Source organism: Xenopus laevis, chromosome 9_10L (assembly GCF_017654675.1).
Source record: "Xenopus laevis strain J_2021 chromosome 9_10L, Xenopus_laevis_v10.1, whole genome shotgun sequence".
Classification (NCBI taxonomy): Eukaryota; Metazoa; Chordata; class Amphibia; order Anura; family Pipidae; genus Xenopus; species Xenopus laevis.
This window is the reverse complement of record NC_054387.1, coordinates 123,654,296-123,681,033: the sequence shown is the minus strand read 5'-3', so window position 1 is coordinate 123,681,033 and position 26,738 is coordinate 123,654,296. Positions and strand designations below refer to the sequence as shown.

Below are 26,738 nucleotides of genomic sequence, written 5' to 3'. Positions count from 1 at the left end.
TGTTTATATAAACTATAGTAGTACTTAGCTGTTATCTACTGTGTATCCTGTGCTTGAATGGCTGCCCCCATGGCTGCCCAGCAGCTTGTTTATATAAACTATAGTAGTACTTATCTGTTATCTACTGTGTATCCTGTGCTTGAATGGCTGCCCCCATAGCTACACAGCAGCTTGTTTATATAAACTATAGTAGTACTTATCTGTTATCTACTGTGTATCCTGTGCTTGAATGGCTGCCCCCATTGCTACACAGCAACTTGTTTATATAAACAATAGTATTACTTATCTGTTATCTACTGTGTATCCTGTGCTTGAATGGCTGCCCCCATGGCTGCACAGCAGCTTATTTATATAAACTATAGTAGCGTTTCTGTAGCAAACTCAGTGGATTTACCAGTGCACGGCAATAGTACATTATATTGTCATTCCATTAAACTACTTTCATTTTTTGTTGTTACTGTTTTTTTGGAATGCTGAGGGGAGCAGTGGGAAAAGTTTTCGGCAATGTTTACTTCATGTTCAGTGTCTCCACAGACTTTTAATTAAAATGGTTGGTAGCAGAGATGCATGCTGGGAGACGTGATACCCTCTGACAGGAGACAGGCCAGTTGTTGCTGGAAAGGTCACAGGGGGCGATGTGGTGGAACAGGTGCATCTTGGGATATATCATGTCTCACTCACATGGAACAGTAGCATTCTGGGAAAAGCTATAGATTCCAGAGGGAAGTGACATGCAATGGCCGGGCTATAGGGGGTCAGGGACATGACAGCATTCAGACGAGGGGGTGTAAACATCACACTAGAGGCACAGGGCTATGACTAGGGTTGTCATCTGGCCAGTATTTTACTGGACTGGCCGGTAAAAATGATGGCTGATCCCAATGTTATTAATAGGGAAAAAAGATAAATATATAGGAAGGCTGGTATTTTTTTCCAGAAAAGATTGCAACCCTAGTTATGACCCAATCATACTTGCAGCACAAAAGGGGCATTGCAATAACAGACATACACTACCCTGCAGGGTACGTAACCCACGGCAACCGGCAGAGCTGTCACTGCAATCTGGCATTGTTTGGTTGCTATGGGTTACCAGAACTGAAGCAAACGTGGTTGTGTTTATTAAATGACCCCATAAAATTTAGAGAAGCCTGTTTGTTTGTTTACTACGCACGCTTGCAGCATTCTGGGACAGAAAACACAGCATGCTGGGAAAATCTTTGGTTGTGGAGATGCTGGGAATTGCTGTATAATAACAAATGGAGAGCTGCAGGTTGTATCATAAATAACTGGGCAACACAAAGTAATTAATGCCAAGAAAAGGCAACACTGTGTCCATGCCCTCTGCCTGTCGCACGTATTACTATATATATATATATATATATATATATATATATATATATATATATATATATATATATATATATATATATATATATTCACTATACAGATCTCCCAGTATGATGGCTTTGCTATGTCAGCATTCTAACTGTGCATTAGTCTGAATCTGAAAACATTAGCCTGGCCACAGAGGACCATGAGCCATTCTAACCCACAAGCACACTGAGCCAAGTGCCCATATACATAAGCCTGCCATCTCCCAGGAAACTGCCCGTGCCAGCACATCGGTCATAACGGGTCAGACTGGGCACAGGGGAAGCACTAGCTCTTATAAATCCCTGCTTAAATGGGTCGTTCACCTTTAAATCAACTTAATCATACTTTTGGTATGATGTAGAGAGTGATATTCTGAGACAATTGGTTTTAATTTTTTATTATTTGTGTTTTTTTTAGTTATTTAGCTTTTTATTCAGCAGCTCTCCAGTTTGCAATTTCAGCAATCTGGTTGATAGGATCCAAATTCCCCTAGCAACCATGCATTGATATGAATAAGAGACTGAAATATGAATAGGAGAGGCCTGAATAGAAAGATGAGTAATAAAAAGTAGCAATAACAATAAATGTGTAGCCTTACAGAGCATTTGTTTTTAGATGGGGTCAGTGACCTCTATTGGAAAGATGAAAGGAGTCTGAAGAAGGAGGCAAATAATTCTAAAACTATCTACAACAAAAAAAATTGAAGGCCAGTTTAAAAGTTGCTTAGAATTGGCCATTCTATAACATACTAAAAGTTAATTGAAAGGTGAACCACCCTTTAAGTTAACTTTAAGTATGATATAGAATGGCTAATTCTTAACAACCTTTCAATTTAACTTAATTTTTTTATTTTTTTATAATTTTTTTATTATCTCCCTTCTTCTTCTGACTCTTTCCAGCCTTCAAATGGAGGTCACTGACAACATCTAAAACACCAATGCTCTGTAAGGCTACAAATGTATTGTTATTGCTACTTGTTATTACTCCTCTTTCTATTTAGACTCCCTCCTATTCATATTCCAGTCTCTTATTCAAATCAGTGCATGGTTGCTAGGGGAATTTGGAACCTAGCAACCAGATTGCTGAAATTGCAAACTGGAGAGCTGCTGAATAAAAAGCTAAATAACAAAAAAACACAAATAGTAAAAAAATTAAAACCAATTGCAAATTGTCTGAGAATATCACTCTCTGCATCATACTAAAATTGAATTTAAAATGTGAACAACTGTTTTGAAATCAGTGCATGCAGCAGTTGTAGTCGAAGTGGAGGCAGAAGTAGCCGTACAACAGGAGGCCAGGAGCAAGTGAATGTTCTGCAGAACAGGAGGCAGCACAGAGCTTAAAAATACTACTTGCTCCTAAGAACCAGCAATTACAATGTATATGCCTGTGTGAGTGCCTATGTGTGTGTGCATGCATGTGTGTTTGCGTGTGCCTATGTGTGTGCATATGTATGTATCTATGAGTGTGTATGTGCTCTTGCACCTGCAGTTTCCCTGTGGGACAGATCCTGCCATAAGAAGTGTTACCCCCACAACCTTCCCCTCCAGAATAAAGGGGTGCCCATACCTCCTGCAGTTTGGTGTCTGTGTCCACCACGTTGCGTTCCACTTGATCTGCATTTTTCTGAAGCCTCTCGATCAGCTCTGACAGCTCCTTGTTGGAGACACTGGGGGAGAACACAAGGGGAGAGTGAATGTCAGACAGGCACAACATATTGCTCTCTTTGCTAGCAGCGCTCTCTTGCCTTTTTCTCCCACCACTCTGCTTCCCACCCCTGGCCTGGCAGTCTTCCAGCAGTGAGCCCAGTGCCAGCGCAGAGCATGGAAGGGCAAGCAGCCAGCTCATTAGCCAGTGACTCACCGCAAGCTTTTGTGTTCCTCTCCCAATTATGTGTGTGTGTATAATCCAGGGGATCAGGACAGAGGGAAATGCATACCAGGGTCTCTCTATTGTACCCTGTGCAGCACTAATCCTACCCCCTACATATTATCAGCCCTTCCACTGCCCTTATCCTTGCACACACTGATGGGCCAAGTACTTTTCATATCTACCGGCATATAAATGGTTACACATTTTATAAATAACGCAATGTTGAGACCTTCTTGCCCTAAAGACATTTCCATTTTACCCAGAAATAGATTATAGTCATTTTTGCACTTGCAGGAAGAAGTGTACTTAACTGGTTAATTCCCCTTCCTTTCTCCCACAAAGCAGCAGTTCTGTTGCACTTTATGGCTGAGATTCTAGCTATCTTTATAAGGGAGTATACTGTCAGATCTGATCCCCATTGTAAGCAGCAGCCCTGCCCTGATTTATGGCTGAGATTCTAGCTATCTGTATAACAGAGCATTCTGTCCCAGTGGCTGCACAGATCCTATTGGATCCCCACTGTAAGCAGCAGTCCTGTCCTGCTTTATGGCTGATATTTTGGCTATCTGTATAACAGAGCATTCTGTCCCAGTGGCTGCACAGATCCTAACTGATCCCCATTGTAAGCAGCAGTCCTGCCCTGCTTTATGGCAGCTGAGATTCTAGCTATCTGTATAACAGAGCATTCTGTCCCAGTGGCTGCACAGATCCTATCTGATCCCCATTGGAAGCAGCAGTCCTGCTCTGCTTTATGGCAGCTGGGATTCTAGCTATCTGTATAACAGAGCATTCTGTCCCAGTGGCTGCACAGATCCTAACTGATCCCCATTGTAAGCAGCAGTCCTGCCCTGCTTTATGGCAGCTGAGATTCTAGCTATCTGTATAACAGAGCATTCTGTCCCAGTGGCTGCACAGATCCTATCTGATCCCCAATGTAAGCAGCAGTCCTGTCCTGCTTTATGGCAGCTGAGATTCTAGCTATCTGTATAACAGAACATTCTGTCCCAGTGGCTGCACAGATCTTATCTGATCCCCATTGTAAGCAGCAGTCCTGTCCTGCTTTATGGCAGCTGAGATTCTAGCTATCTGTATAACAGAACATTCTGTCTCAGTGGCACAGAACCCGATACCCACTGTAAGCAGTAGTCCTGTACTGCTATATCAGGTATTTGCAACCTGCAGCCCTCCAGCTGTTATAAATACTTAACTAGACATTGTATTTAAAAAAAAATAAATGTGCTGGACCATATTTTGTCACAATAGACAATGTGTCACAAGAGATAAGCCGCTCTCATTAATCAGAAATAATATAGAAACTGTATATTTTGTGCCAGCTAAACCCTATGTTAAATTCCATTCTGGATATACAGTAAGTAGCTTTGATTCCTTCAATAAGGTTGATCTGTGCAACAGCGCTCCCTAGTGTCCATGGGAGGAAAGCGGCAGCCCCTAGAAATTACAGCCTAGACTAAGAGCAATGCAGGTACTGAATAAACTGGAAGAGTAAATTGTCTTCATTTAGCCCCCTAGATTTCTGTATTGCCCTCCCAATGCAGGACAGTTTAGGCCAGTGATCCCCAACCAGTAGCTCGTGAGCAACATGTTGCTCTCCAACCCCTTGGATGTTGCTCTCAGGGTCGTCAAAGCAGATGCCTTTTTTTGAATTCCAAGCTTGAAAGCAAGTTTTAATGGCATAAAAATGAAGTAAAATGCCAAGCAGAGCCTCTTGTAGGCTGCCAGTCCACACAGGGGCTAACAAATAGCCAATAATTGCCCTTATTTGGCACTCCAATAGACTTTTTCATGCTTGTGTTGCTCCCCAACTCTTTTTACATTTGAATGTGGCTCACGTGTTAAAAAGGTTGGGGACCCCTGGTTTAGGCCATGCCCCTGAATGACTCCAACCCCACCTAGTTACACCCCAGACCCACCCAAATCCTGCCAACCTTTAGCCAGCATTTTATAAGGTATGTAATTGCTGCCTGTCCTGCCTAAACTGACAGAGCGTATATGGCATATCCCCAGTGGTCTTGGAACAGACCTGAATTGCAGACCTGATGGGACAGGGTTTAATGCAAAATAGGTGGAATTTTGGGGCAGATCAGAGGTCTATTGGGTGTCTTTGGTAGACTGATAGTGTCACTGGCATCATTGGGAAAAGATTGCAACTGTGGGATAAAGTGTATAGTAGGCCATGATGGTGAACATTTCTTACACTATAGCTGAACTACAATTCCCATCATCCCCTGACAGCTGCTGTATGCTTCCCTGGAACACAGCTCTGCATTTGGAAGGCACCGTTCAGAGTTATTGCATTAGCAGCAGAAAGAACCTGGCACTTGCCAAATACATTATCCCCTCTCACACATATTCATTCTTCCAGACTTTCACTCCTGGGATGTTGCTCACATTTTCCTTCATTCTGCAAAAAAACGAATTATGGGGGGAGTTCCCTTTTAAAGACATACCTTTCTTTATACTTTTTTTTTATCTAAAAACAGCTTTTGTGTTCAATAAAATGTTATTTTGGCCGAGACTCCACTACTCATTTTAAAGCTGCCAATCTTCCCTGTTACCCAGTCCAAATGACATTGTTCTGCATATCCACATCTGCTCCGTTTATCTGGGGCATTAACTATGTAGCTTTTATTTGGCAAGCATTTATCTAAAAGTTTCGGTCCATCTCTCTACTCTGAGCACTCCTAACTTTGGGGGAAAAACAAGAAATTTGCTCTCTTTTCCTCTTATTCATGATGGAAAAATGTTCTTGGGAGAGAAAAAAAAACAGCTACTGGACCCCTGAGAATCCAATATGTGAGCCAATCAAGATAGAGCAATCACGCAGCATTCCTATAGGCCTGATAAGAAACAAAGTAGGTGCCAGCAGCCGCTCTGGGGCACAGTCAGGAGGCGGTCATTGTCCATCTCAGATAATTCCACAGACTTCTAATAACAAAATACTCCCATAAGACAACCCATAAAAAAATCATCAGTGTGGGGTTATAGCGGTATAACAAGGGTTATTTTCCCTTTAAACATGAAATCACATTAGCAGGTTAGACATCCCTAATCTTCTATGATGCCCCACCATTCTGTAACAGCAGCCAATCAGCATTCTGCTTTGAGCAGTTTCCTGCAGACGGAATGTTGAAAACAAACATCTAATTGGTTGCCCTTGTTACTACCTGCCCTTCCTATACAGAGGAATGGGACGAGTATGATGCTCCTCCACCTGCCAGTCCATTTTTGCACAAGTGAAAACTTGTAATAGAAGCTGTATATGAAATATTACCTCCTGTATTGTTTCTTGTCTTTCCACTGAGCTGAAGAATTTTCACGATTCTTCCCCAGGCTGTTACAGCTGGAGGGCAGCATGACAGGCAGAGCAGGCTTGTTTTGTTACCCCCCGCCTGTCACATGGAATTATGGGAAATAGAAATGCCGTAAGCAAGTCAAAATAGCAGAGAGTAACCTGCACAGTGGAAACCACACCCCAATGCATTGTGACCATAGAGCTGGCCATAGACACAAAGATAAAGTGTATAGATTGTCCCATTTTGGGCCCTGGCGGGAGGCACATTTCTTTAGAGGCAGGGTGTATAGGGATGTCTGTGCAATGGTTTCTTGTCTAGGGCCGTTCCATTGCAAAACAGAAGTCTCTCCCTGTTGTATAACTTGTATTCCAGCCCATATAAACCCCAGCACATGTACCAGTGAATATCATAACATAGAGTTGTGAGTCAGTTGAAAAACATTCACATATGAGTCAGTGGATAAAATTGTAACCTTTGCACACACCCCTCTTCCCCTCGTGCAAACAATGGACAGCAAGAGACATACCTCCCAACTGTCCCTTTTTTCGGAGGGACAGTCCCTCTTTTGACAGCTCAACCCGCAGTCCCTCATTTGTACTGGATTTGTCCCTCTTTTCTCTCCACTGAACAGCCAGAAAAAGGAACAAAGTTTCTCACTTAATTGGCTTTTAGCAGAGAGCCCAGAACAGCTAACAGGTGCAAATAAGATACTTTGTAACAATTTTGAGACACAAAAACACAGTTTAGATAAGGAGAAATATTTTCAAACTTTCATAACCTGCCAAATTTTGTAAAACAAACATGGTAATTAGGGGGTGTGGCCACAGAAAGGGGTGTGGTAAAAAAATTGTGCGCTTCATGCGGAAAAACATTTTTTGCCCCTCTTTTTACTTCCAAAATGTTGGGAGGTATGAAGACAGTCACAGCCCACTGTTGCCTATTCTACCAAACTGTATATCAGCACCCGCCTGAGTAGGGGCGCTACATTAGGGTAAAGTCTTCTGACAACTAAAGACTAAAGTCTTTATCCTAGATCAGAAAACAATGGGATGTGCGTCACTTTCTAGGCTGCAAAGCTGCCAGGAACAAAACTTTGCACCTGATTCTGTGATGTTCATGCAAATGGCTTGTAGATGTCACTGTTCTCATACATATACTGTGCATACTTCCTGGTAGCTTAAAAGTGAAAGCTTACTGTTGTGTAATGGCTGCATGAATCTGCTAATAAAGCACTGTTATACTCTACTCATCCTCGGCTACCCAAAACATAACAAACGTCTACCTCTGCAGCAGCCTGCGCCTTTTCTTCCAAACCCTGGTGAGCCTACCATACCTTTTACTGCTTGGATCCATATGTTTGAAAATGACATTATTACTGCTGACCGAGGGGGAGATTTCTGCTGCTAGAAAGCTTTACTTATTCACTGCCTGGGAGCAGAGGGACAGCGTATATTCTATACATTACCATTACCTGATGATACTTATGAAACTGCTCTTACTGCTATAAAGAACTTTTTCGTGCCAAGAGTAAATGTGGTTCCTGAAGATATAAATTCCGCCAACGTAATGGGGAATCCACAGAACAATTTGTAGCAGTTTTGAGAGAGCTGGTTGTTACCTGTGAGTTTGGGACTCATCATAACAGATGAAATGCTAAGAGACCAAATAGTGGAAAAAACAAACTCACAGTATTTAACCCTTGCAAAGGCTATTACAATTGCTAGCAAAATTGAAAGAGCAGTGGCAGAGGCTAAAACTCTCAGTCAGGGAACTGCTGGGAATGTACAGACTGTGAATTCAGCACTGTGGCCTAATTGTGCACAGTCACAGGCAAAATACAGGGCTAAGGAAAGGGATTCACCTACACTGCAAAACCGTGCAGCAAATACAAAAAGAAAATACTTCTTTCGCCGTGGTTCAACACAACACACTACTACAAATGTCACAGTATTAAGTGTGGATAAAGCTGGTACATTTATTCCAGACAAGTTTATATGCACTGTCAGTGTCAGTACTGCTTCTGCTGACAATGGACACTCCATTAACCTGATGCTGATACAGGTTCAGCTGTTTCTATACTACCAAAGGAGATTTTCTTGAAATACTTTGCAAAAGATCCGCTTGTTGCACCTGCCCTGAAACTGGTCAGTTACTTAAAGGATCCAATCCCTGTGCTTGGTTGCTTGCCAGTGACTGGACAATTTGAATCAAATACTGCAAAATGTGACTTTTACATTGTGAATAAGGGAACTGATATACTTGGAAGGGATCTCTTTGCTGCATTAAACCTACAATTAGTTGACGGTCTCATTACTACAGCACCAGTGCCTGCCACACAGCCAGTGTCTAAAATTTCACCACAAAGCAACACTTCACTGGGCTCTGCAAAGAACTTTGTACACAAAGTTAAGTTGAGACCAGATGTAAAACCAGTACCATTCCCTGATTCAGCATGGGAAAAACTTGCTATTGATATTGTCGGTCCTTTTACAGATGCTCCTATAGATTGTAGATTTGCTATAACCTTGATGGACTATTACACTAAATGGCCTGAAATTGCATTTGTTTCTCATATAACATCAGCTACAATAATAACATTTCTGTCTACAGTCTTCAGCAGAGAAGGTAATCCAAAGGAGTTAATATCAGACAACGGACCACAGTTTGTCTCATCTGAGTTTGAATCCTTTCTGATAGAGAGGAATATTGTGCATAGGAAATCTTCAGTGTATTACCCACAAGCAAATGGAGAAATCGAGCGATTCAACAGAAGTCTGAAAGAAGCACTACAGACCACAAATCTAACTGGGAAATCTTGGAAAGTATTTACAGCCGTGTTCCTACATAACTACAGAGCAACGTGTCATGCAACAACTCAATCATGTCCTGCTAAATTATTACATGGCAGACAGATGCACCCTAAGTTACATGTTGCAGACATCAAACTTCCACAAAATACTGTGCCTACAAAATCATCTACTGCTGACATTGTGAAACGTCACCAAGCCAAATGCAAGGCTTATACTGACAGAAAACGTGATGCAAGAGAAGTACACCTTCAGCCTGGATCTTTAGTCAGAATTAAGAAACCAGGAATACTGAAACAAGGACAATCTAAATTTACTACACCACTTGAAGTGAGACGCCAGCGAGGACCATACACATATGAACTGTCTGATGGATGCATATGGAATGCAAGTTGTCTTGCTCCTGTTAGATATGACTTTGGAGAAGCTCCATTTGATGAAGGACATTTTCCTACTCCTGATGTCAACTGCAATAGGCCTGAGGAAAGTGCACTTATAAGGCGTACTGAGAGAATCAGAAAACTACCTGCATGGACCAAGGACTATGTGATGTGAATAATGTATATTATTGCTTTAAAATGCATACTGTTTAATGTTGCTGTTTACTATAGTTGTCCAAATGCTTTCCTACTATAGGGGGAATATGTGGTGTTTATACAAATGGCCTGTAGATGTCACTGTGCTCATACGTATACTGTGCATACTTCCTGGTAGCTTAAAAGTGAAAGCTTACTGTTGTGTTATACCTGCATGACTCTGCTAATAAAGCACTGTTATACTCTACTCATCCTCGGCTAACCAAAACATAACAGATTCCAGAAGCACAAACATTTGCACCTGACAGTGAATGGAATGGAATGCCGGCCCATGTGACCCTTAACAGCATGCTGCCCTCTAAAGATACTACTGTGCCATTCTAAAGGTACTAATGTGCCATTCTACAGGTACTACTGTGTCATTCTACAGGTACTACTGTGACATTCTACAGGTACTAATGTGCCATTCTACAGCTACCTCTGTGCCATTCTACAGGTACTACTGTACCATTCTATAGGTACTAATATGCCATTCTACAGCTACCTCTGTGCCATTCTACAGATACTACTGGGCCATTCTACAGGTACTACTGGGCCATTCCACAGGTACTACTGGGCCTTTCTACAGGTACTACTGTGCCATTCTACAGGTACTACTGTGCCATTCTACATGTACTACTGTGCCATTGTACAGGTACTAATGTGCTGTTCTACAGGTACTACTGTGCCATTCTACAGGTACTACTGTGCCATTCTACAGGTACTTCTGAGTAATTCTACATGTATTAGTATGTCATTCTGTGGGTACTAATGTACCATTTTGCACATACAAACATGCCATTGTTCAGGTACTACTAGCATGCCATCTCACATTTACTAGTGTGCCATTGTGCAGGTAGTTGTGTAGGTGAGTACTGGCCCAGCTCTCAGCCTCCCAGGCAGCTCTGCTGCTCCTTAATCCAGCGCAGGTTGCAGCCTGCTTACTGTGAAATCATTTCAAATATTTGGCCTGCACCATAGCGTCACCTCTCAGCAATTACTAGACAGTAAATAAAATCATCTCCCCCTTAACCCCCCTCAGCCCCACACACCTCTAGGTAATGAATTCTGCCCCCATCGTCATCTGTATTTATCATTTGCATTGCAGTGAATCCCCAATACAAACGGCACTGCGGGTTTATTATAGTGCCGCACCCTTATTCCCAGCAGAAGGTACAGTCTGCACTTGGGTAGGGACTGGGCCCTAGGAGAGAGAGAAAGAATGCTTGTATTTATCCAGTAATAACACTTAGCAGAAAGCCTGGGTAGAATAGTATATTGTACTGGGGTATTATGGGAAGATAATCGCTTTATTGTGATAAAGGGAGTTACCTGTATACACGTTCTTTTTAGAAAAACCACAGTGTTAGGAAAGCCCAAGAGACCTTTCATAATGAACGCCTTTCAATCATTCAACCATAATGAGTGTCAGGAGCAGAGTGACTGATTGCTTTGCACTTACTTTGCACATAGAGCGGAACCCAGTTAATAAGCTGATATACTGTATATATAACAACTATACTATTTATCATTATCTGTTCTTAAACATTGTGACAATGGACCCCACATGTTAGATTCTCTGGTGGGCCACAGTGTCTGGCTGTTCAACCAATAAACACAATAATGGGAAGTATGATGAACACATGCTCAGACTATCCAATTAGAATTTTACACTTATTCCAAGTGGAATATTGGATTAACATGGGATCTAAGTGCAGCCAATCATGGGACTATTTGATTGAAATTTCCCAACTTGATGACAATGTCAGATGCCATGGAGTTAACACTTACATAATACTCTACATGATGAGTGATACTCAGGGTTCCCTGAATAACTTGTGCCTTTATATGGTCACAGAACCCCTCAGTGACTTCTAATATCCTTATCATTTACAGTAGGGGGTACATTATCCCTTATAATACATGAGTGATACTCAGAGTTCCCTGTATAACTCAGCCTGCAGCCTTGTGCCTTTATATGGTCACAGAACCCCTCAGTGACTTCTAATATCCTTATCATTTACAGTAGGGGGTACATTATCCCTTATAATACATGAGTGATACTCAGAGTTCCCTGTATTACTCAGCCTGCAGCCTTGTGCCTTTATATGGTCACAGAACCCCTCAGTGACTTCTAATATCCTTATCATTTACAGTAAGGGGTATATTATCCCTTATAATACATGAGTGATACTAAGAGTTCCCTGTATAACTCAGCCTGCAGCCTTGTGCCTTTATATGGTCACAGAACAACCCCTCAGTGACTTCTAATATCCTTATCATTTACAGTAGGAGGTACATTATCCCTTATAATACTTGATTAATACTCTGACCTGTATAACTCAGCCTAGGTCATTGAGCATTTATATATTAGATAATTCCCTATAAAATGTGACTTTTATATTTGTCCGCCCTTCTTTTTTTGGGCACTGGAAATGGCTGATATGTCATTACACATCTATATTAGACTCACTCGTATCAACGTAACAGCAAACCTTGGGTTGGCCCTCTTCAGTTTTAAACCTGACAGACTGGTTTTCAGACAAGCAGATAGCAAGGAACTCGCTTTGCTCAAGAGAAACCAATTACCCATAATACTTAGTAACCTGCACCCAAACTGAAATGGTTACTGTACCTTTACAGTTTACAATGAGCAAACTTAGGGGACTGTTCCAGCAGAATTGTGCTTAGTACAGGGGAATACCTATGCTGCCATAGTTTTATGGGATCTCTCTGTACAGACTATGAGCAAACTTAGGGACAGTTCCTGCTGAATTGTGCTTAGTACAGGGGAATACCTATGCTGCCATAGTTTTATGGGATCTCTCTGTACAGACTATGAGCAAACTTAGGGGCTGTTCCTGCAGAATTGTGCTTAGTACAGGGGAATACCTATGCTGCCATAGTTTTATGGGATCTCTCTGTACAGACTATGAGCAAACTTAGGGACAGTTCCTGCTGAATTGTGCTTAGTACAGGGGAATACCTATGCTGCCATAGTTTTATGGGATCTCTCTGTACAGACTATGAGCAAACTTAGGGGCTGTTCCTGCAGAATTGTGCTTAGTACAGGGGAATACCTATGCTGCCATAGTTTTATGGTATCTCTCTGTACAGACTATGAGCAAACTTAGGGACTGTTCCTGCTGAATTGTGCTTAGTACAGGGGAATACCTATACTGCGATAGATTTATGGTATCTCTCTGTAAAGACTATGAGCAAACTTAGGGGGCTGTTCCTGCTGAATTGTGCTTAGTATATAGGGGAATACCTATGCTGCCATAGTTTTATGGGATCTCTCTGTACAGACTATGAGCAAACTTAGGGACTGTTCCTGCAGAATTGTGCTTAGTATAGGGGAATACCTATGCTGCCATAGTTTTATGGTATCTCTCTGTACAGACTATGGGCAAACTTAGAAGACCGTTCCTGCTGAATTGTGCTTAGTACAGGGGAATACCAGGAATAAAGAAATAGCAGCCCTTCATATTGCGGTCAATCTTCTCTATACAGCAGCAGAGTGCATTATTTCATGCAGGGCGACTACGCACTTCTTCCATAATTCAGAGCCTGCACACCAGAATGGCTTGTTTTGCAGGGAGTCAGCAATGGAATGATCATGCAAGAATTAATGAAGTTTATTTTTTCAAACCCTGTGCAAACTCCCACGCAGCCTTTTATTTAACACACATACACAACTACTCCCTGCTCTGCCCTCCAGTCATTATTTGTGTATGACTACCTACAGGGGAGAATAGCTTTCCTTTTATGTTGCATTTGGGCATGATGTTTGAAGTCAACTCTCCTGCAGTTTCCTGCTTAGAATCTAAACAGCTAACTTGTTGCTAGGTTTATTTACCCTAGCAACCAGGCATGTTGGAATATCAGAAGGGAACATGGATAGATTACTTGATTCTTAAAGGGATCGTTCACCTTTGAGTTAACTTTTAGTATGATGCAGAGAGGGATATTCTGAGACAATTTGCAATTGGTTTTCATTTTTTATTATTTGTGGCTTTTGAGTAAAGCTGGCCATAGATGTAAAGATTTTTAAGAGATCCAATCGTTATCGTGAGACCACGATTATCTCAAAATGATCGTTTAAATGTATGATGTGTCCATCAACTAAAAAGACCATTTCAGTCGATATTGCCAGCAAAACTGAAGGGTAGTTGCCTGCTTGGCCCTGCAGACATAGATACATTGCACTGGGACCGATTAAGATTTTTTAATCTGGCTGATCAATTTTCTGACAGATGTCGGACAAAAAATCATAAGATGTACGATCGTTCAAATCCCACTAACGTCACGGTAATTTGACGGATTGGTCGCTAAAATCGGTCGTTCGGCAAAGAAAAATCGTTGCGTCTATTGGGACCTTTATTTGCAGCACTACAGCAGTTTGCAATATCAGCAATCTGATTGATTGACTGATTGATTGCCCCTCGTGTTCAGACGAGGGGCATCCATGGCAGCTCAGAAATACAGGGAAAATCAGCAAAACTATCTGCTCAGGTCTGGGCTTGTACAGTCATTTTATTTGCGGAAACATCCAATTAAGTGGAGCGGAACCAGGGGAAATTCACAGAGATTCCTTGGAGAGAGTCACGTGTTTGTACCCGCTAGCAATCATGGCCATTGTATCCTATAGCAGCATTGTATAGTGCCATGAGGCCCAGGATAACCATACAAAGCTTCTCCAACCACATTATCCCACCAAGGAAACTGAGCTACACGGTGTTTGTTATTCACAGGTAACAATGAGCAGTATAAATACATATTTGGAGTATATTTGGCACGGGGTAGCAGGAAGTGTAGCTCAGATCAAAGGAGAGCTTACAATCTGAGGTCCATATCACATTCGCACAAACTAATAGCAGTTTCTATTAGGTATTAATTAACTCATCTGTATGTTTGTGGAGTGTGGGAAGAAACCAAATAAAACCATGAAGAGAACATTCAAATGCCATGCCCTGGCTAGAATTGAACCTAAAACACAAGCTCTGCACTTGCACTCAGCATGCATGAATTGTTACTGTTATTTTTGAGGGAAGGGCTTTTCAGAGATAGTAGCAAAATACATGAATCCATGGAGCTACCATTTATTGCCTGATATAATCATAAATAGTTACATGCACATTGTAGCTTCTCTAACTCTACACACATAATTCCTGCCAGATATAACCATAGGTTGTTACATGCACATCATGACAGTTCCACTATTTCAACATACATGATCCCTATATAATCTTAGATTGTTACATGCACATGGTAGTTTCATTTTTGCAACATATATGGTGCCTGTCAGATATAATCATAGATTATTACATGCACATGGTAGCTTCTCTGTTTCAGCATACATAGTCCTTATCAAATATAATCATATGTTGGTACAGTACATGCACATGTTTGCTTCACCATTGTAACATACATGGTGCCTGACAGATATAATTGTAGATTGTTACATGCACATGGTAGTTTCACTATTGCAACATACATGGCGCCTATCACATACAATCGTAGAATGTTACATGCACATGGTAGCTTCACCATTGCAATATACAGTACATGACGCATGTCCGACATAATCATAGATTGTTACATGCACATAGTAGTTTCCCCATTGCAACATACATGGTGCCTGTCAGATATAATCATAGATTGTTACATGCACATGGTAGTTTCACTATTGCAATATACTGTACATGGTGCCTGTCAGATATGATTGTAGATTGTTGATGTACATGGTAGTTTAATTAGCACAAGTTACAGCTTTAGATTAGTTCATTAACCAGGCCTTGTTGAGTGTCCAATCAGCTGATCTAAATGTTCAGTAGCTTCAGCATTTGGGAAATGACTGGAATTCTAGCATTGGAAGCAGATAGCATAGGCCGACCAATTTCTGTTCAGGGTAGACAATATCTGAATAAGCTCCTATCAGATACTGATCATGAAGGTGTTAATGCCTCATACTGTGCAAGCCGAGGCAAGAAACCTCATATGTTATACGTGTAATCTGGAGAGGGGGGAGTGATGGATAGAGAGGCACATGCTGTCCCCTTAGGGTAGCAGGTTCCACAGTAATGTCAGGAAATATTTCTTACATGAAATATCTGTGCAACTAAAAAAAAATCTCCCCCACCTAAAATCATAGAAAAAAAATCTCCCCCACCCAATATCATAGAAAAAAAATCTCCCCCACCTAATACCATAGAAAAAAATCTCCCCCACCTAAAATCATAGATAAAAATCTCCCCCAGCTAATACCATAGAAAAAAATCTCCCCACCTAAAATCATAGATAAAAATCTCCCCCACCTAAAATCATAGAAAAAAAATCTCCCCCACCTAAAATCATAGAAAAAAAATCTCCCCCACCTAATACCAAAGAAAAAAATCTCCCCCACCTAAAATCATAGATAAAAATCTCCCCCACCTAAAATCATAGAAAAAAATCTCCCCCACCTAAAATCATAGAAAAAAAATCTCCCCCACCTAAAATCATAGAAAAAAATCTCCCCCAGCTAATACCATAGAAAAAAAATCTTTCCCCCAGCTAATACCATAGAACAAAATCTCCCCCATCTAATACCATAGAAAAAATTCTTTCCCCCAGTTAATACCATAGAACAAAATCTCCCCTATCTAATATCATAGAAAATAAATCTCCCCACCTTATACCATAGAAAAAAGAATCTCCCGCACCTAAAAAAAAAAGACCTTACACATGTCACTATTTTTATCCTGACACTACTTGTGTTATTATGAGCCCCACCCAAGGTGCGGGTGCTGCAATTGCTACAAAAATTGGCTCCAGGTCTAGTAACCCATAGCAACCAATCGGTTTGTTTCCTTTCAAACAGAAGATGTATTTGTGGATATGGGATTACTTGCTCTGGAGGACACTCAACTCACATTGCTAACCCAACTGGAATGATCACCTTCCCTCCATCAAGGGAGAGCATAGGAAGAATAAAAATAACTTGGAATGTGAAGGTTGAGAGTCTCCTGGGAATGTTACTGCTCACAATCTCTACATTCCAGGTTATTTTTATACTTGCTGAGTCCTATCACCTCATATCGGTGTCTATAGACTTGATAAAGAGAAGAAGGAGCTCGCCCCCTCTTGGGTTATCTTACTTGATGGTGTATTTAAGTCCGTGGAGCCACCTAAAGCTGCTGGACTTCACTACTATTGCACTGGCTGCACTGTGGATTAGGGATGTGATAAAACCAAGATTTGGCTTGGAATTTGGGTGCATTCCTACTCTGGATATTTCCACCTATGTTGCCCAGTGTGGTCCTACATAACATAACTGCCACCGGTAACACACTAGTTACAGGAAACATAAAGAGAGCAACATTATGTTAGTAGACATGCGAGAAGGTGGGACATTGTTAATATCCTGGGAAGGTTCCATGTGATAGGTTCAACTAATTTTCTCGTGTATGGCCAGATGTTTGCTGCTCACTCAACCATTCTTCATCAAGTTGGCTGTCTGGTCCAAATAATCACCTACCCAACTCATACCACATCAAGGCCACCATGGGCAACCCCTTTCAAGGACCATTATTTGAATTGGTTATTGCCAAAGGTCATCCCATGGCTTACGCAAAATAAATGGATCTTTCCACTTATGACAGTGATTCAGGTCCAGACTTAATATTCATAATAGGCCCTGGTATTTCAGATACACAGAGGCCCAAACAGCCCAACAAAGGAACAATAAACAGTGACTGTATATGGCGACTTACAGAAGCCCCTCTGGTATTTGCCAGAATCCATAGATTGATGTCCAAGCCTGGCCAGGTTAAAAGGATGGCTTTAAGTTAACGTTTAGTATGTTATAGAATGGATAATTCTAAGGCTGGGACCCACCGGGTTTTTTCCCGGTGTCCCGCTGGCCCAGTTCAACCCTGGGTCAGTGCCACCATTATATACGAGGGGAAGATGTTTTTCCCCAAATACTGCCTTTTGGGGACTCACAGATCATACCTCTGGGTAACACACAGCAACCAATAAGAGGCGAGCTTTCCTTAATCTGTCAGTGTCTGATTGGTTCATTCAGGGTCAGTTATGTTCATTGTTAAATGTTCGGAGACACAGCAGCGACATGTTTACCTGCCCCTGTATCCACCACGAAAACTGGACTTTCTTGAGTAAAACAAGTTTGCCTTGGGCAGGGCCTTGGTGTGACTCTTGGGTCATATGTTCAGCAATACTAGATATTATCAGTGAACTCTTCCCAACCCCACTCCTAGATATAGTAAGGATCAGTCATGTAGCTCGAGAAGAAGGGACCGAATCAGTGTCTCTCTCATATCAAAGATTATTCTCACTTTTCATATCTGTTCCTTAAAGGGGGTTGTTCACCTATGAGTTAACTTTTAGTATGATGTAGAGAGGGATATTCTGAACCAATTTGCAATTTTTTTTTCATTTTTTATTATTTGCGGTTTTTGAGTTATTTCACTTTTTATTCAGCAGCTCTCAAGTTTGCAATTTCAGCAATCTGGTTGCTAGGGTCTTAATTACCCTAGTAACCATGCATTGATTTGAACAAGAGACTGGAATATGAATAGGAGAGGGACCGAATAGAAAGACAGAGTAATAAAAAGTAGCAATAACAATGCATTTAGCATTTTTTTTAGATGGGGTCAGTGACCTCCATTTGAAATCTGGAAAGAGTCTGTAGAAGTAGGCAAATACTAAAAATTTTATAAATATTAATAATGAAGACCAATTGAAAAGTTGCTTAGAATTGTCCATTCTATAACATACTCAAAGTCAACTTGAAGGTGAACCTTAAATTAACATGTCCTAATGTTTATATCATCACTGTGGGACGTGGCCCTTACATAGGGCCCATGACTTGCTGTATGAAATCCTCCTTTTCATCTCTATATGGGGACAGAGTTGTAGGGCACTGAATGAGAAATAGCTCCATAATAGAATAAATCTCCACCCTTTAGGGCTGCCACATAAAGACACACAACGGCAGTGATTTTCTGTCTAATAATAGGTGACCTAGTTCTTACAGATACTTGATATGAGATTTCCTTTCAGACTGCTATTCAAAGGGAAACTTATATTACCCTGACATAGAGGAGGATTAAGAGGAGGCTTTGGTTGCCATTTTTTTTTGGGCTAAAACAGAGACTATTAGCCCTAAGGAAAACGTCTTCTTTAGAATGTTTGCAACAAGGAGCTTCCATGATTCCTTTTCCTGACTCCCTGCCCTGATGAAGTTCTTGTATAGTACATCACTAAGCGTGCAGATCACAATCAAGGTTTAAGTTCCCCTTTAATTATTTAGAACTCATTTTGGATATATGCCTATATATGGTCAAACCAGCTGACAGTAGCCACAGTTAGCCTCCCCCATCTGCATTGCTGCAACACCAGTTGTTTATGCAAATCTCATCTTGTTAAAATGAAATAAAAATATTTATTTTATTATTCCTCCGGACAGTGCGCAGAATTCTCCAGGAAAGATTTGGCTCATTACAGGGCAGTGGTTCTGTCACAGACGCGGTTCCACTGTGAGGTCCGAACAGAGGCAATGGTCCTAATTTGCAAGGGCACAGTCTATACAGACAAGTATTTGTTTTACCAATCAAGCTTTACTGTACCAAGTTGATAAGACCTACCCATCAAGGGAATCCTCAATAGGAGTGTGTTTAGTGAACCATATGATGGCAAAGGAAAACTACATGAGTGATACTCAGAGTTCCCTGTATAACTCAGCCTGCAGCCTTGTGTCTTTATATGGCCACAGAACCCCTCAGTGACTTCTAATATCCTTATCATTTACAGTAGGGGGTACATTATGCCTTATAATACATGAGTGATACACAGAGTTCCCTGTATAACTCAGCCTGCAGCCTTGTGCCTTTATATGGTCACAGAACCCCTCAGTGACTTCTAATATCCTTATAATTTATAGTAGAGGGTACATTAACCCTTATAATACATGATTGATACTCAGAGTTCCCTGTATAACTCAGTCTGCAGCCATGTGCCTTTATATGGTCACAGAACTCCTCAGTGACTTCTAATATCCTTATCATTTACAGTAGGGGGTACATTATCCCTTATAATACATGAGTGATACTCAGAGTTCGCTGTATAACTCAGCCTGCAGCCTTGTGCCTTTATATGGTCACAGAACCCCTCGGTGACTTCTAATATCCTTATAATTTACAGTAGGGGGTACATTATCCCGTATAATACGCAAGTGATACTCAGAGTTCCCTGTATAACTCAGCCTGCAGCCTTGTGCCTTTATATGGTCACAGAACCCCTCAGTGACTTCTAATATCCTTATCATTTACAGTAGGGGGTACATTATCCCTTATAATACATGAGTGATACTTAGAGTTCCCTGTATAACTCAGCCTGCAGCCTTGTGTCTTTATATGGTCATAGAACCCCTCAGTGACTTCTAATATCCTTATCATTTACAGTAGGGGGTACATTAGTCCATATACATATATATTCATTATAAACACTCCAATCATCACTCTTCATATGATTTTGAAGCCATCACTAATACTCAGGACTGTACTACTATTAGTAATTAGATGCACGGTTACAAACAAACACAAGTATTGCATGAGGAGAGTAAGCAATCGACATGGAATTTCAAGTGAAAAGACACTAATAGCCCAAACATAGTTGCCACATTAGTCAGTAGAACAGAGCACAAATGTGACTAGGAATAGGTGTGTCTCCCATGGTGTAAGACAAAAGGAAGACACTAATTTATGAATGGTTTAATGGGTATAATATTATGCAAACCTCTCAGCACAGATCTGATTTTTGTAGGGCAGTTACTCGAAACTGCAGCACTTATGCAAAATGGAATATTTATATCCATTCCTGGACGGGCCTTGCCCAGCTATTGTGGCAGAACAACAGGAAACAAACAGCACGTCCACTACTTCAAATAAACTTTTAATCAGCACTTTTTGCACCTGCTCCTGTATCTGGTATCTGATTGCTTGGGTCTCACTAACCATGGGGTTTAATGCTAAAAGTTCATTCCAAAATGAACTTCCCCTTTATTTCTTCAATCAGTGTAGACTTGGTTATAATGGTAGCTCTTGGATCACGTGCATCATCTTAATAACCCCCGGCACCCAGAAGTTACAATGCAATATCATCCACTGCAGTGGCTCTTCTATGAGGGCCCAAAGCAATGGGTGATGGGGCCCAAAGTGACGGTCAGTTGGGGTGAGACTTAAAGGGTTGGTTCACCTTTAAGTTAACTTTAACTATGTTATAAAATGGTTAATTCTAAGGAACTCTGCAACTGGTCTTCGTTATTTATTATTCATAGTTTTTTTTTAAATTTTTGCCTTCTTCTTCTGACTTTTTTCCAGCTTTCAAATGGAAGTCGCTGACCCAATCTGACAAATTCTCTGTAAGGCTACAAATATATTGCTCGTATTACTCGTCTTGCTATTCAGGCCTCTCGTATTAATATACCAACCTCTTATTTAAACCAGTGCATGGTTGCTAGGGGAGTTTGGACCATAGCCACCAGATTGCTGAAATTGCAAACTGGAGAGCTGATGAATAAAAAGATAAATAACTCAAACACCATAAAAAATAAAATGAAAACATCATACTAAAATTTAACTCAAAGGTGAACAACAGTTGTTGTGCTAGATACATTTGGGCCTCTGGTATAGAAGTGCTGGCATATCTTTGCAACCTGATTTTATGGGGGCCCTGAACAAATTCTGAATTTCTTTGGGGGTGCAGGGTAAAGTCTTCCCTATAACTTGATTGGTTATTTCAATTCAGTAGCAGATTCCCATCCAAACAAAACATATTCTTAGCTATACTCAAACCTCAAGCACCTAGAGTGACACCTTACCCAACACTTTGTCTCTCCATTGAAACTGTATCCCAGTTACACCCCTTCCCCAACTGGCTGGAACTGTGCTTCTCTCACACCCAGGGTTTATCAGCATATAACTATGCAATGCTCACTCCACTCCTCCCTTCACTCAAGCACCATATATCATGTCTTTTTATTATCAAAACACTCAGCACCTCTTCCCAGTGATAATTAAAAACAAATGAAAAGCAGCCAAGATGTGATAATGGGCTTCAGATGGACAATTAGTGGACACAATTTTCCAAGTTCACTGTCCTTTAAATCTTGACTAGGTAGAGTATCATTGACCTTACTTGATGGACATCCCTTGAGAACTTTAAATGGGCATTAGACCATGATAAAATATGTTGACCTGTTTTCAATCAGTCAACCAGCTTAAACAGTTCATGTCCGATTTAATGCAGAAAGGGAGCCCAAAATAAGAGCATGATCTACAACTAGATTGAGAGCTGATGACCAGTAGAGCACTATTCTCAAACAGTGATTGGACCACTCTTCTGGGTACTTCCCATTACTCTGCATTATTAGTTTAGAACTTTTTGTTTTCAGTAATGCAATGATGATACATGGTGACAGTCTAATTCAGGCCTCTCACTGAAGGATACCGTATGGTCATTTGGAGAGGTCACCAGATTCAGTATCTAACTGGAGGTTCATATCAAGCCGATCCAATGGTTTGGCCTAAAGGTCAACGGCTGGATCTATTCACACCCATGATGAGAGGACTGCATTAGTAGTCCATATGGGATCCTTCAAACCAAATAAGCAGGCTATTGTTTTTGTCCCATACACTCTGGAGTAGTTAGCAGACAATGATGGGACATCTATGGTCATGTTAAAGTTTAAAGTGAACCAACAATGCTAAAGTCTAGGTTCCCCTCTCAATAGCCATGTAATGCACAATCACAAACCTACAGTAGTTAAGTTCAAAGTCAGCCCAAAGAGCAAGGCTATTATTTTACACTATGTATTTTGACGCACAGCAGATTACACTAACCAAACATTATAGACTTTAAAAGACCAAGAATTAAACAGCAGGTTACACTAACCCAACATTATAGACTTTAAAAGACCAAGAAGTAGACAGCAGGTTACACTAACCCAACATGATAGCCTTTAAAATACCATGACATGCAATAAATCTCAGACCAAGACAATAAGAGAATAATATGCAATTTCCTCAAACCAGGGAAAGGTAGACTAACCAGAACACCAATTGTCCTTCCTCTTCATCCGAAATCTGTCCCCTTCATAACAACCGCCACATCCTCGCCCTACCAAATGGTTACTCTGTATTCCCGCTCTAGTTATGAAAACAAACTTGTGGCTCGCTCCGGCACACTGGCCATTGTTTCCCAGACAAAAGATCTTTTTTCTAGGACAGGGAAGGGAGGCGTTCTCACTGGGAACTAAGCCACCAGGAGGAACGTGGCCAACGATGCTTTAGATAAATAATGAGCATGTTTCTGGGATTCAGCATCAAGCTGGGGCATAAGTCTGGCAATACCATGATTTGGAGAAACTGAAGCATGAAGACTCACATACATTGATACAGGACATCTTACTGAACATTTAAAGGGTACATCCAGCACCATAATTTTATGGGGGTAATTTATCAACGGTTGAGTTTTAGAGGTTTGTGAGGTTTTTTATGTAATGTTTTCTAATTTATGAGAAAACTTGAAAAAAACTCAAATCAGTGTAGTCGGGGTGAAAGACTCTGATACACTCGAATTAATCAAGTTTTCGGTTAAAAAAAACTCAAATAGCTTAAATTAATCGATTTTTTGAGCAAAACCCAGCGAAAAAAACTCAACATCATGAAGGCTACAAACATCATCATATGGTTCAAGGGACCTCTGCCAGTAACTCCTACATGACCTCAACAGGTTTTAGATGATGTATTTTCGGATTCAAGCTATTTCCAGCTTTGGGGTATTTTTTTTAACCTGAAAATTCAAGTTTTGACTGAAAAATTCCCTTCAAAAACTCAAATTATTCGGACAAAAATCAACTAGACCTTTTATAAATAACCCCCTATATGTAGTCAGGCATCAAAAGAGAAAGATCTGAAAGATTCAGAATAGGCTCTGGCATGTCAGGTACACTGAAGACCAAACAACCGCAGACAGGTCCAATAAATGTTGGTGTCTAGGGCATCTTACAATAGCCCATCTGGTATTTGCCAGAATCTAAAAATTGCCACTTCTGTCATGGACCTCATGGTTCTGTTCCATTCTGGATTCTCAACTGGCTTACACAATATATAAGAGCTGTTGCCATCTTTAATGCTCTGAAAAATAAAGTGGAGGTCTCTAAATTAGGCTTCTTATATTCCCAGGGGGTGGACTGGCCCACCAGGATACCAGGAAAACTCCAAGTGGGCCCAGGTCCTCCTTCCTATCCAACCCTTGGGCCTTTTGATGCCTATACCATGTTTCTGAATGAGAACAACGTGGAGATTTGAAGAGAAGGGTACACAAGAGTATGTAAAGAGAAGAGGCTATGAAAATAAAGGTAATCAAAGAAAGGAGGCAAACTAATTTAGAGAAGTGGTATCTGGTGCACGGTTTTCTGGTGGGCTCTGATTACCCCCACTGCATGTTTCTTACTCTAATATGCCCCTGACTACATTATACATTGTCCGGTCAATTCTATACAGTCACTGTAACTCAACATGTAAATTTGAACTTTAGGGCAGTGTCATTAAACGTGGCCATACACAGGGAGATCCGCTCGTTTATCGACATTGCTCCCCGATATGCCCACATTGAGGTGGGCGACATCGGGCTGATCAGATCGTAGGCCCTAGGGCCCAACAATCGGATCAGAATGTTGGTCATACGGGCGGTTGGGTCGCGGGACCACATCAACGAACAGATGTGGCCGCGATCTGACAAGGAATTTTTTACCCTGCCTGATCTGCATCTGCCCGACTTTCGCTTGAATTAATCAACTTTCGGCCAGATATAGATCGGGGGTGCCCGTCGCATGGCCCCACACACGGGTCAATAAGCTGCCGACTCTGTCTGTCTGCAGATTTTATCTGCCCGTGTATGGGAGCCTTAAGTGCAGACTATAATGGATGTAGGAAACTGTGTTAGCTTCACAAACCCTTTAAAGGCCCCTCATATACAATTTCAATAAATATTGGTAAAACTAGTCATCCTCTAGAAATTTTGCTGTGGGACTCAGTAATGTGTAACTGCTGCAAGTGAATGAATTATTCCCCAATCCTGTTTTGAGCTTATCCAAAAAACATGTAAAACATGATAAAATCCTCAAAAAGTGGCAGGCCTTTCATAGGGCGCTGAGTTTAGGAAGTATTCAGATACACAAATATTTCCATTGAATTGACTTATGAATCTGGGAAATATGAATCAGATCTGATTTATGGAGTTCTGCGGGCTTAAAAAAATGTATTTTAATCTATTTCAATTACGCCCAAGTATAAATACATCCAAACACAGTGCAGATTATAGCCCGGAAAAGTAGTATTGGATCCCAGTCGTGAGTCTCTGATCTATTCTGATGCCCGTGGTGCAGGGAAACAAGAAGATTTGTTCACAATTAGGGGAAAGCCTGTAATCAACTGAAAGCCTCCACCTACAAGAATGTTCTTGCCACCCACATAGAAAGAGCAAGACGAGAGCCGATAAATACAGAAATATGTTTCCAAGCCACAATTCTGCCATATCCCTATGCAAAACGCCTGACTAACTTAAATTGATAATATTATAATGATATTAAAGAGGGTAGTTACCATTTAATTCAATGTAGAAGAAATTGATCCACAGCTCGTTATATAAGTTTTCAATTAGGCTCTACAACATTTGGTAGAGTAGCCACCTCCAAAACAATAACATATTTTCAAATGTTTCTTTAGTTTTATTTGAACCACATAGGTCCTTCCTCTGGTCCATTTAATTTAACATTAAGGGGGTTATTTACTAAAATCTAAATGTATCTCATAGTTTATCCTCCCATGCCCAATTTTAGCTTTATTTAACAAAAGAACTCTATTCAATTGGATCATGGAAAAACTTGATAAAATCTAGCAAAAACCTGAATCCCTTTAATTTTCTGGCTTTTTCCCGAATTTCTTGAATTTTCTGTCTTTTTTCCTGAATTGCTCAAAACTTTTAGAGTTTTTTGCCCGAAAACCCTGAACAAAAAAACCCGGCGCAGACCAAGAAAACTTTAAATTGAGATAGTTGCCCCTTCCATTGACTTATACAGGACCTCAAAAGGTCTGATGATAAATCTTTTTTTTTTTCCTCTAAAAAAGATTTGAGATTTTAACATTTGGATTTTAATAAATAACCCCCTGAGTGTGTTATAGAATATTCTATTAGCAACTGGTCTACATTTTTCATTGTCTTTGAATTATCTGCCTACTTCTTCAGCCCATTTCCAGTTTATCGTTAAATCTGCAGCCTGGTTGTTGGGAGGGGTCACTGACCCCCAAGACCCAAACCCCATTGTCATTTTAGTATCAACAGCAAACAAACATGCTGAGTACAATAGAATGAGCCAGGCTAGATGACAGCCATGGAACGCTAATCTCTTAGGAAACCTCAGCCAACAATCCCTTGGAATTTGGAAAGTGCAAATAAACAATGATATGATGATGACTGGATGATACCATTCCTCAGGGTCCTGACCTCCCGTCTGAATTAACAGTTTGGCCCTATTAAAACTCCAGCAAATAATAATAAATATTAGCCTACACATTTAGATGCTGGATAGTATATTCTATAAAAACATGGAGAAAATATATAAGAGGGTGAGCTTCCCAGCTCTAAATCACAGGTACACACCCAGCTGTCTAGTGTCCCTTTCACACATCACAGTGTATGTGTAACACACCCAAGTGTGAGTTCTGCAG

The 26,738-nt window shown here is 40.8% G+C and overlaps 1 protein-coding gene across 1 annotated transcript in view; it reads right to left on the bottom strand.

Annotated features, from left to right (window-relative positions):
- The window catches only part of ppl.L (periplakin L homeolog), a 47,306-nt gene that overhangs the window by 18,204 nt on the left and 2,364 nt on the right, over positions 1-26,738 (bottom strand). Inside the window, exon 2 of the mRNA XM_018236668.2 lies at positions 2,944-3,043. Coding sequence (XP_018092157.1) covers positions 2,944-3,043 — 100 coding nt within the window. The remainder of the gene's footprint in view (positions 1-2,943; positions 3,044-26,738) is intronic.